A 13,047-nucleotide genomic window follows, 5' to 3' on the forward strand; every position below is an offset into this window, starting at 1 on the left:
TAGACTGTTAGGTGGAATGACTGTAAGAGAAAACATTTATGTAACTTAGCAGAAGATAAGATGGAAGAAAGAAGTGTCCCAGGGTAGATGGGCAATGACCTCAAAGTGTTGAGTTAGTGTGAGCCAACAGCAGGGAAATGAGAGACTAAACCCCTCTCCAAAACACAGACCCTATTAGTAAGCTTGGAGAGATGACTCACTTCTGAGCATGGCATATAGATACGCTGTGTAAGTCAACAGATGTAACATCTATAGCTTCTATGTTAATTCTATGACTTCAAGAGGCACTTCTGGTACCATCTACTATACTCCCACTAACTCCTCCACTTAAAATTAATATGACAATGAGATGATCCTTCAAAAAAAAAGAGGCATTTATTATTCTTTATTTTTAAGGTTCTAACCACATCATATAGCGAATAGGATGTAGAGTTGAACAAGACCAGGGTAGAATGCCAGTTCATTTATTAAGTGTGTTATCTTGTGCAAATCCATCTCCCTGAGCCTCAGATTCCTCATCTTCAAAATGGAGATGACAATACCTACTTCTCAGGTTTATTGTTCAGTTTAAATGAAATATGTAAAGTACTTGGCACAGTACCTGGCACATAGAAATTATTATAAGTCAACTCATAAATTGGAAAAAAAAATCCTTTGTCAAACTGTATGTCTTGATTTCAAGTTTGAAAAACAAGGGCACTCACTAGCTCTCAAATAATGCAGAACTTCATGGTAGATTTCCCAACTTTCATTAAATACACCCCCCCACACACACACATAGTATCCATTAGATCATTGCCTGGCACTGGGTTAAGCAATGAGAATACAGAGATGGATGGATGTGCTCCTGTCTTCAAGGAACTCACGAAGAGGAGAGATAACCATCTGAACAAAGACTGCAGTATAACATGGTAAACAGAACTAGTAAAGGTGTAGGGGTAGTAGAGAAGATGGAACAATTACCAATCTAGGTGGGTCAGGAAAGCCTCACTAAAGGAGGTGACACCTGAGATAGGCTGCTGTGGATGAAGACGAGTTTGCTAATCAAATTTAAAGAAGATGAGGACACAGCAGGCAGAAGAATCCTTAAATTTAAAGGCATGGAGACCTGAAACCATACTGTGTTCAGAGAACTATTTCCTGTACCCGCCATGGCATTGGATGGGGATGCCGGAGAGGAAAGCTCTAAACAGATAAAAAACAATACTGATCATCCCAAATGATTGCAGCCTGATTCTTCAAACATCCAATTTCACAGAAATGACCGTGAACTCATACTCTGATACAAACATCTTGAAGGAATGGTTACACTTCTTTTGAGTACTGGGACATATTGCCTAATCATCTCTCAAAGAATCTCTTAAAGAATGAGACCCAAGGGACTTCCCTGGTGGTGCAGTGGTTAAGAATCCACCTGCCAATACAGGGGACACGGGTTTGAGCCATGGGCTGGGAAGATCTCACATGCTGTGGAGCAACTAAGCCCGTGTGCCACAACTACTGAGCCTGCGCTCTAGAGCCCGCGTGCCACAACTACTGAAGCCCACGTACCTAGAGCCCATGCTCCGCAACAAGAAAAGCCACCGCAATGAGGAGCCCGTGCACCACAACGAAGAGTAGCCCCTGCTCGCTGCAACTAGAGAAAGCCCACGCACAGCAACGAAGACCCAAAACTAAATAAATAATGAATTTATTTTTTTTAAAAAATTGTCTGCAAAAAAAAAAGACCAAAAATAGAATGAGACCCAAAATATTGCAAGCATAACTAATTTCCATTCCTGGGATGCTTGGCTTTCCTGTAATCAAGAGAATTGGAAATGTGATGTGTTTCATCAAAGGCTCAGTATCCCCAAGAGGAAGCTATAACCTGTGAAATTCCTGGAGAGAAAGAGAAGTCCTGAGGATGGAGGCCAAGGCGGAAGGAGTGGCTATATGTTTAGCACAGGATAATACAAACCACGGAAGAGAGGACAGAGCCTCAGGAAGGTATTCCCGGGCTTCAGAATTACTCAGTGTTCAGTGCCAGGGAACAGACAGTTCAGACCTTACTGGGCCACCTCCCTGAAGGAGTGCATGCTACTTAACAAAGCATGCCTCGAGTAATCAGGAACTTCTGAACTCTAATCCCAGCTACTGTGACTCATAGTTGACATTGAGAAAAGCTCCTCTTTCCCTCTATAGCCCTCTGGCTATTAAAAACAAAACAGCAACTATCACCACCAAAATGAATTATTCTAAACTCGTGTTGCATAGATGTTTGGGTTAACTCACTAATGAATGATCCTAAAGTCCTCCATATAAATGATATTTCAGAAATAAATCACCACATAAACATAGTCTAGAAACGTGTGATATGTATCCCTTTAAAGTTCTGAAGCTGTGGAATTCTTTCTTTACCAGTCACCAGACTTGTGGTTGCCTTTTGAGAAAAGTGTGCAATGACTCAAGTAAGAAATGGTACAATGAACAACACATAAATACTCTTCTCCCAAGCTACCAGGTTTATTTTTATGATAAACTGGGGATCCATGCTTTTCTTCTCTCTTGAATGTGATTAAAGCCATTTTTATTGCCAGGTGTATCAGAGAATTCATCTTGAATATTTAGAGCAGAGAACATTGCCACTTGCATTTGTCTGATTTTTTAGAAAGTCCTTCAGGAAGGACAGCCGCTAAGAGTTTAATTCTCACCACCAGGAGCTAACTTATTGGTCCTGAGAAGATGACAGTGAGCTGTAATTTGGGTCCTATGTTTGAACATTCTTGTGACCTTTGAAGTATGATTTTACTCATAAAGTGACATCAATAATGCCTCCTTCCCATAAATATCACATTATCATGTTTGGTTATGTTAACACTAAAAACCAAAAATGCTATCAGTGTTGGACCACAGCCCCCAGAACCACCTTACCCTGCAGGTACATGCAGTGCAGTTATCATAGAGAAAAGAGGATCCATTGTCATAAACATCACTGTGAAAGAGGCAGCTTCCAAACGGGAGGTCAAATACTTTCCTCTGACCTAGAGGGAAGCAATGGCATAGTGTTAGCAAGACAGAAGCCAGGTATGTCCCATTTCATCATCAGCAATTACATCACAGGATTGTTAAACATTCTCACAAGACCAGCTATTTTGGTGCACAAAAACAGAGCCTTGGGTCAGATGTTCCCAGGGGATCCCCAGGAATCATGACTTTAGAGAGTTTTTGCTAAAGAGACTTTGATTCCACACTGAATCCTTTAAGTTCAACAAATTATGAGTTCATCATAGTGAAGCAGGATGACTAAGACATCTTATCCTGATAGAGCTCAGTCTAATGGGGAAATAAACCCACAAAAGATGATTTCAATACAGCAAGATGGTCAGCTCTGGAAAGAAGCTAATCTGGGAACTGTGGGGACAGGGAGGACAAAGAAGTCTTCTTGGAGGATGTGATGCCTGACCTGTATCTTAAAGAATAAATAAAATTATCCAGATAGTGGGTATTGGCAGGGAAGAGGCAGGAGAAGTCAAGATATCCCAGGAAGGACTAGGATGAGCAAAAAGAACTAATGAGATAGCATCTCAGTTGAAGAAATGATAAGTCCGTTGGCATAAAGGGTGACGCTAACTCAAAGAGAACATAGAGGCAGACTCCAACTCCCCCAGGGTCCAACCTTCCACAGGCATCACACCGCTTGTAGAATTACCTTGGTTTTCCCTGATGTGAGGATTCGATTGGTGACCCAAAGGACCAAAAAAGCAACTCCGAATAAAGAGTACAATCCAATATCCTCCTTTCTTTCAGTATTTGAGTCTCTACTCCCTGGATCTCATAAGACATCCCTGAAATATTACTTCAGTTAAGGACTAAGTTGAGAAGTCAAAGATTCATCATCACTCATCAGATTTATACCCACACTCTTCCTGTAAAAAGGTTAAAAGCAATCTCTATTTATTAGGAGGCCCAATGAAATGCTGAAATACCTACAAGCACATGCTAAATGCTATTCTCAGAATTAGAATTGTTCAAATCAGAGAGATATTTCTGTCTTTTAAGAATTAAAAATAGTTCTGCTTCAACTGAGTATTTTTTTCAAATTGTGATAACCTGGTTTGCCTTTTTCCTATCTTTTATAGATGGTTGGACTGGTGGATTGATACATTAGTAGACTGCTGAACAAAAAGACTCTTCAACAAGTTTATCCCCCTGTACAAATGTGACCAATGGCTTGAATTATCCCTCTAGAAGATGTAAATTTTACCTAAAAATATTGGTGTAAAGCCCTTAGCACGGAGCCTGGTACTCGTTAAACACACCCAATAGGTGGCAGATGATACGTGTTATCATTATTAGAGGTGGTATAATTCAAATATGATCCTGGGCTGTGTCACCCTAAGAGGTGTACTGGGGGACTTCCCCAGCGGTCCAGTGGTTGAGACTCCACATTTCCACTGCAGGGAGCACACATGGGTTCAGTCCCTGGTCAGGGAACTAAGATCCCGCATGCAGCTCAGCAACGCCAAAAACAAATAAACAAATAAGAGGTGCACTGGGTACTCTGTGTACACAAACTTCTGATGAGGCTATCGTTGAAAATGAGAAAAGAGAGGAAAAGAATGTTGTCATACAAAAGGCAGAGGTATGTTGTGGGAATGAATCTTGGTCAAGGGAGAATTGAACAGCAAATCAGTGTCCAACAAGCCAAAAGTCTAATTAGTCTAAGATTTTAGCATCTAGTAAGCATCCCTGTGTTTCCCTTTTTTTTCCTTTCTGTCTTCTGTTGTATGGGTATGTTTCTTTTTACTTTCAAAAAACATACAATCTTACTTTAAAAAGTCATCATGGCTCAAAATAAGATAAAACATTCAAAAGAATGGTTCAGAGACTCCATGCACAGCCTAATTTAAGCCATTTCCACATTGTTCTGCTGGGGCTTAGCCCAACTGTAAAAGGTCTCATTTGGAAGAATTATGACTTTCGAGTTTCCTAAGACTTGACGTTCCTTTTGTAGTCTGTCTTATGACCACGAACAGACAGAAAAATCTGCATTCAATACAACAGCCATTGTTCATGTGAGAAACCTCTGACTTGACTCAGCATATCCACGATACCAGCTTCAAAGCATTAATCAAGCCTACTTATCTTCAAGGCCAGGCCCCAAACGACACATCCTCTGTGATGACTTTCCCACTTAGACAGGACACTGCTTCCACCATGACCTACAGCATGAGAATTTCAACAACAGTGAACTGGCTAATTCTATCCCAGGGGCACAAGAACACGCTGGCAACCCAAGAAGCACACAAATCAGTGGAAAAGCCTTTAGTCAGCCATGTCTAAACAATTCATTCTGCTTTGTTCTTAGAATACCTTTGTATTTACTTTTAAAGTAGGGGTGTGTGTGTGTGTGTGTGTGTGTGTGTGTGTGTGTGTATACACAGCAGGAAGGCAAACATTGTCAGATGAAGAATTAGCAGCAGAATCCTCCAAAGAGGAGAAATCTGCCTTAGTTTAACAAGATACTTTTATTTGCCGATTTGGTTGTAGAAAGATAAGGCTTCAAGGTATGGCCATGATAAGCTGGGAAGGAGGAAAATAAATCAGCAGATGTTTTGGAATTGGGGAAAGCAAGCTATAAAAGAAAAGACAGGTATTCAAGGAAAAAGTGTGGACAGTAAGGAAAGGACACTGGAGCCCAAACAAAAGAGGCAAACAGTAAAATTTTCCTGAAGGCAAAATAGCTAAGACCTTTTAAGAACAAAGGGAGCTTAATAGTTCATTTTATTTTATTCACTGTGCTTCCCTGAAAAGTAATCATCCCCATTGACGGTAAACCTTCAGGTAAACCTTCAGTGAAATCTGCTATGCAAGCCTTGACTCAACAGAATGATAGAATGTGAAAAGACTAGAGGGGGGCTGTCCCTGAAAGGACAAATGAAGAAGAAGAAGGAGGAGGAAGAGGAGGAGGGAAGGGGGAGGGGGAGGAAAAGGAGGAGGAGGAGGAGAGAATAGAGGAAAGAGAAAGGGAACAAAGAGAGAGAAAACAGCAGAAGCAGAAACACAAAGCCAGTGGTGACTAGAGAAAATATAAGCCATCCCCCAAGGATCCCTGGAGATTCTGGCGGGGATGCTGGATATTCTATTGTATTCATGTGATGGATCAAGCTACTTTTATTTGAATCTTAAAGAGTCTGACCTCAACTAACTCAAGGACCTAAGGATCACATGGAAGAGGCTGACATAAAGATTAAACAAAAGCCAGAGTCTCATTCTCTAGAGACTCTCCATCATGGGTTGTCTCCTTTCAGTTGGTAACATTCGTGCTGCTCTCCATGTCACCAGGGAAGCTGAGTGGCAGCAGGTTAAAGTAACTGTGGGCTCAAGAATCACAGAGACTCATGTTCAGGTGTCAACTTCATAGCTCACTAGCTGTGCTACCTTCTAGGAATCTACTTCCTTCTTGGTGCAATAAAACTAAGAATGGCACCTATATTACACATCAGAATTCTATACTTAGCACCTGTACGTCACAGCCTCTTGAGAAAATTAAATGAGAAAAAGTATATACAGTGTTTTCACGTGGCGCCTAGCACATAGTAATTGTTCAAAAAGAAATAGCTAATCCTCCTATTTTATTGACTATTATTCATTATTCCCTTCCAGACCTCTCGTTTTGGGCATGTTATCCTCCTGCTTGGTTTTGCCTCTAAAAGTTGGCCAAAAAGTTCCTTCGGTTTTTAAGTAAAAATAAAAGACACATTTTTCATTTTCACCAAGAACTTTATTGAACAACGTATTCACCGTTTTGTTCCACTACCTTCTGCCATTTTTCAGGCAACTTCATAATTCCGTCTTCCCAAAACTTTTTATCTTTTTGAGCAAAGAACTGTTCCAGGTGTCTTCCGGGGAACTGAAATTTTTTCCATTAAGGGAATTTTGTAAAGACTGAGATAGATGAAAATCTGAAGATGCAATGTCTGGTGAATACAGTGGATGCATCAGAACTTCCCAGCCAAGCTGTAACAGTTTTTGCCTGGTTATCAAAGAACATGCGGTCTTGCGTTATCCTGATGGAAGGTTATGCATTTTCTGTTGACTAATTCCAGACGCTTTTCACGGAGTGCTGCTTTCAATTGGTCTAACTGGGAGTAGTACTTGTTGAAATTAATCGTTGGGTTTTCTGGAAGTAGCTCATAATAGAGCACTCCCTTCCAATCTCACCATATACATAACCTTCATCACCTTCTTTGGATGAAAACCAGCCTTTGGTGTGGTTGGTGGTGGTTCATTTCACTGCCCCATGATCTCTTCCATCCCACATTATTGTACAGTATCCACTTTTCATTGCCCATCATAATTTGTTTTAAAAATGGAACATTTTTGTTACATTTAAGTAGAGAATTGCATGCGGAAATACAGTCAAGAAGGTTTTCTTCTCTTACCTTATGTGGAACCCAAACATCAAAGCGATGAACATAACCAAGCTGGTGCAAATGATTTTCAGCGCTTGATTTGGATATTTTGAGTATGTCGTCTATCTCCCACATGGTATAACAATGATTGTTCTCAGTTTCTCAGTTTGATTGCTATCAACTTCAACTGGTCTACCCTACCACGGAGCATCATCCAGCAAGACATCTCCAGCACAAAACTTCACAAACCACTTTTGACACGTTCATGTTACAGCACTTTCTCCATACACTGCACCAATCTTTTTTTGCATTTCAGTTGTGTTTTTATCTTTTTTGAAATAATAAAGCATAATATGCCAAAAATGTTGCTTTTTTTCTTCCATCGTCAATATTAAAATGGCTATAGAAAAATTCACCAATTTTGATAAGGTTTTTTTTTAATGCACGTTGATATGACAGCTGTCACGATACAATCTAACAAAATTTTTCGAATGAAGTTAAAGACAACTAAGCGGGAAGAGATATGGGAACATATGTATATGCATAACTGATTCACTTTGTTGTAAAGGAAAAACGAACACACTACTGTAAAACAGTTATACTCCAATAAAGATGTTAAAAAAAAAAAAAAAAGACAACTAAGCACTACTAGAGCCATCATATGGAAAAAACCAAACGAACTTTTTGGCCAACCCAATTACGCTATATTCCTCCATGTGTGTTTACTTCACATGCCTTTAAAATACATTCCTACTAAGTGTCAGATGCCCAGTTAAAGATTATTTCCCAATACTGTTCTCCCCACAAAAATATATTCCTACTAATCATCATATGTCCAATTAAAGATGGTTTCTTCAATACTGTTCTCCCCACAAGGGGCTATTATCCCAGGTTGTCTAGCATACCGGGTTTACAGATACGTGGGAAGACAAGAGAAAAGAAAGCTCTGTGGAGGCCCAGAAGAGAGACAAACTCTGTATACACCTTACACTTGGGTAATCAGAAGAAGGCATCGTCTGTAAGGAGCCGCAAAATAGCACAACTTGAGAACCTCAAGATAGCAAAGTGGATGACAACTCTCAGCAGAAACTCCAAGAATAAATTACATTGTTCTCTGACCTGAAAACAGTCACTCACCCAAACATTTGGGGCAGCACTGTCCTGGGGGAATGTGGCTAAGGTGCCGAGGACAGGAGAGAATGGGACAGACTTCTCTCACGCACTGTGTCCTGCCTCCCTGAAGAAAAGAGAAAGAGAAAAAAAGCACATTTAGAAAAGTACTTGCATATATATATTGTCTAACCAAGACATCTGGAACAAACCTAGGCCTTTCCTGGTGCTGGGTCGCTGGGGTGACTGCTCAGATCTGTGCAATTGTCCCCAGGCATCCTTTTTTTTTTTTGCGGTATGCGGGCCTCTCACTGCGGTGGCCTCTCCCGCTGCGGAGCACAGGCTCCGGACGCGCAGGCCTAGCGGCCATGGCTCACGGGCTTAGTTGCTCCGCGGCATGTGGGATCTTCCCGGACCGGGGCACGAACCCGTGTCTCCTGCATCGGCAGGCGGATTCTCAACCACTGCGCCACCAGGGAAGCCCCCCAGGCATCCTTTGATCTTCCCTGTAAGCCCCACGAAGGATACCCGTGAGAAGACCAACCACCCCTAAAGAGATGGTTACAGCATCACCTCTCCCCAGTCACCACCACCTCTCTTTATCTTTTTCCCTCTTAAGACCAGCCAACCATCTCAGTTTGCCTGAGATTTGAGGCTTTCAATACTAAAACCAGGGAAGTCTCGGGCAAACCCAAACAAGTTGGGCTCTCTTTCCAAGCCCAATGCAACAAAGCAACTATTGGGGTTTTACTGAGATGTGTCCTGCTGACAGCTTCCTCCATGAAGTCTTCCCTTTTGGTCACACCTTAAAGGTGTTGCTAGAGTGGCTCAGCAAGGCTCAGATTTGGGGAAGTTAGCCAATCTGCTGAAAACGGATATACTGAAAGCCAGTGTTCGGAAGAACCATCCCACCGAAGTCACCCAGCTGACCAAACCTGTTTCGATTAAGTAAGTAGACGGTTTATGATTATCGGTATTAGAAGGACTGGCAGAGCTTCAGCAGCCTTGGAAGATGTTCTAGAGCCTTCACATCTTTCCCTGCCCCTCATCCTTGACCCTTTCTGTCCTCCAGCATCTATCACCTCTGACACCCATTCCTTTCTTCTCTTCCTCAGCATCCCTCCTTCTCTGCCCGTCAGCATCTCTCGCCTCTCCAGGATGTGAAGATGAGCATACCGACTCCCCCTTTCCTATCCCTCAGCAGGGACACCTGTTTTTCCAGCCTCAGCAACTTGTAACTGAATCTTCAGAAAGCTGGCGCAGGAAAAAAAAAAAAAAAAGTGCTTTCCAGTCAATTTACATCCAATAACTTTGCAAGGCTTGTGTAAAAACTATCCTGTGCAATATGAATTGCTATCAAATTTGGGAAAAATTAAGGTTTTTTTCTTTAGAAAAATCAGTAAATTTGGTAGATAGATCACTAGGCAAATGGAATTTCAACGAATTGGCTTCTCTAGGATTTGAGCTAGAAACCAAGCTAGTAGACCCTAAAAAGTACCCACTGTCTCAAGCCTGGAATTTTTATCTCGAGAGACCTCAGGAAATGAGGAGCTCAGGCTTCAAAGAGTCCTGGGCCTCGCAAGGGAAAGATTCCCTCGTGGTGTTTCCTCACACCTTCTCCAGCACCTTCTGTATTAACACCAGACATTAGCCGTCTGGGTCCTTCCCATCCTAGCATACCACTGTCGCCTGTTGTTTCTGCTTTCCCTTCCTGTTCTTGCCATTTTCGTTATGATAGTTTATTTTTTGGTAGGAATGGATGAAAAGTGTAGGGCACGTTATGTCTTTTAAAATATTTATTATTTTTAAGCCACTTTAATGTTGGCTTCTTCCCCAAACCAATAGAAAACACACGAAAATACCACAAAAAGCTCTTCTGTTGTTTTTACATTATTTCCAGATCAGCAAGAATCGCTAAAAATCTCCTAGGAATCCCTGGCTGTTCTCAGTGAGGTTCCTCACTCAACTCTGCATAATCCTGAAGTCTGTCCTTTCACCAGACTTCAGAGGCGCATAACCTGAGTCTAGGTCATACTGTGAGGTCTGCCCCAGTTTATACATAAACCACAAAAGTCAAATCTAGAGGGAGGACAGAATGCTCTCTTTAGCTTTTAATTTCAAAGAAGTTCATCTGCCAGCAACTTCCTAAAATCATGAAGCCTCGGGCCACACGAGGTTGCCTGGGTGTCAGCTTCTCTTAGGTGCACAGAGAACGTATTCTTTTCATGGATATTCTCTGTTCTTGTTGGATAAGCATCTATTTTTCAAGCATATTTTAAAATTAAAATTTAAGAAAAATATTGCATAGCCGTTAACTTGTCCAACACACTGGAAACCTGGCCAAAGACTGTGTGTACTCCAGTAATTTTCCTTACAATAAGGTCAAAGGGCGAGTTTTGCATACATAATACAACTGCAGTTTGTGTTTCCCAAGAGTCTGTTAAAGTAACTTGAACTCCAATCTGGGTTTGCTGGTTTGGTCAGGTTTTATTTTGTTTGGGTTGCAGTATTGTAGCATAGCCCAAGTCCCAAGGCTGCATTCCAATTAATACCTCCAAAGAAAGTCGCAGGCCCTTTCGGCTCACAACCTGCTTCTGTGATTTCAACTCAGCAGGGACTCTGGTTAAACTATAAGCCGGGGCTTTGCTGTAAACTAAGAAAGTTAAAATAGCAGAAGTAAATATTCCTGGTTCTAAAAATGTACTAATTCCTATTGTAACTGCACTAACTCAGGCTCTATCAGATTATCGCCATCACTTTCTAATTGGCTTCCCTGCCTCAACTCTCTTGCACTAAACCATCCTGGGAGGTTCAATATCTCAGGACTCCTTTCCAGCATCCAACCATTGTTTCATTCTTTGATCAAAGATTTATTCAAGTTCTACCATATGTTGGGGATACAGCAGTGAATATAACATACAAAAATCATTCTTTATGGGGCGTGCCCCCATGCTAAGGTGGAGGATGACTTACCACTGCATTCAGGAGGAAGTTCAGCCCACTTAAGCTAAAAGTCAATGTAGAAGTGACTATGTGTGTGTAGAATCCTTTTTCTCCTGACACAGAGCCCATCTACATTCCTCAGACTCCCTTGCAGCTAGGGGTGGTCAATGGGAGGTAGATGGAAATAATGTAGAACACTTCCAGGCCTGACTCATAAAAATCTCTCCCATTCAAAGCACCAAGCTCTCACTTTCCCTACTGGAAGGAGAGTCAGCTGAATGGTGGGAACAGCAAGAACCTTGCAACAAAGTGAAAGAGCCTGCTTCTCTGAGTCACCATATGGAAATCTACCCACCAAACACGTGCAAGGAACTGTTAAATGAGCAAGAAATAAATTGTATTGTGTTAAAACACGCACTTGCATTAGTTCTTTGTTACTGCAGTTAAGCTACTTTGTCAAGATACCCCATAATCTTCTCTCCCATCTCCTTTCCTCCCACAGAGAGAGGGAGGAAAGAGAGGGTTCCTGTGTATTTTGTTTCTTTCTTGTCCCCAAGCACATCTTATGCCTTCTATCTTCTTTCTACATGCTTCTTTCCCTCTCTCCCCCCATCATGAACCCCTATGGAAATCGGGCTTCACTCAAGGTCGATTTCACACCTCTTCTCATCTGTGAAGTCTTCTAGATGCCTTCATTTCCCAGTAACCTCCTCCATCTTCTCATACCTCTTCTTTTCTCACCTGTACTCCTGTATTTTTGATACATACATAAACGTTTAACCCTGAGAGACAACATTGGTTTTGCCTCTAAGCTAGACTATGGTATGGGCAGGAACCAGTCCTTTGAGCCTAATATCCTTCAAGAGAGTAATGGGCTCAAGGAAGCATCTCAGTAAAAATTCATTGAATGAAAGGAAGAGCCTCCACACAGAATGAGCTCCAGAATCCAGATGAATTTTTCAGAGCACTTTAACTACAGGGTGCTGATCAGATGGCAGAGTTCAGGGCTGTCTGCATCCCCTTACCTTTGTATCTCCTTGGGTTTTGAATATTTTGGGTACCAATTAAATGTTGGTGCTGATACTTCAAAAAGCAACACTCAACTTCAATTTGTAAAGCTGGTAGGATTCCTAGTATCCCATGTATTTTTGTCAAATGTTTGAAAATTTCTAAATGGTTAAAATGCATAGGCACTAATGACTCTATTCCCATCTGGTCAACAAGAAAAGGCAAGCTAGGAACTTCCACCATACTGGTGAGTTACTATTTTCACCATTTGCCATTCCTTGAGAAGGCAAGTTTGTTCTTTATAAGTGGTCCTTTGTTCTAATTACATATGTGAGTGCTTCTCCGAAAGTAGCCGTTTTTAAAAGAAGGACATGAAACTTGTTCCAGGTCTATTTTCTTATTTTTGTTTTAGCTGATTTAGTCAAGAACACAATTGCTCTGTGTCAAAGTTTACCCTAGAGCAAGAGTTCTGTTGCATAATAAAAATTTTTTAAAAATCTATCTTCCTGAATATAGTGATGAGTGCAAGATGATAAAACCACAGCCAGGGCTTCCTTGGTGGCGCAGTGGTTGAGAGTCCGCCTGCCAATTC

The 13,047-nt window shown here is 41.4% G+C and overlaps 1 protein-coding gene across 5 annotated transcripts in view; it reads right to left on the reverse strand.

Moving 5' to 3' along the window:
- Nucleotides 1-13,047, reverse strand: part of BMPER (BMP binding endothelial regulator) — a 249,561-nt gene that overhangs the window by 108,750 nt on the left and 127,764 nt on the right. For all 5 annotated transcript variants that reach the window (XM_059074085.2, XM_067042364.1, XM_067042362.1 and 2 more), the window contains 2 exons: nt 8,532-8,631; nt 2,911-3,020 (listed from right to left, as the gene is read on the reverse strand). In XM_059074085.2, the coding sequence (XP_058930068.1) occupies nt 2,911-3,020; nt 8,532-8,631 (210 nt within the window). The remainder of the gene's footprint in view (nt 1-2,910; nt 3,021-8,531; nt 8,632-13,047) is intronic.

Source organism: Kogia breviceps, chromosome 9, assembly GCF_026419965.1.
Source record: "Kogia breviceps isolate mKogBre1 chromosome 9, mKogBre1 haplotype 1, whole genome shotgun sequence".
In the NCBI taxonomy this organism is placed as follows: domain Eukaryota; kingdom Metazoa; phylum Chordata; class Mammalia; order Artiodactyla; family Physeteridae; genus Kogia; species Kogia breviceps.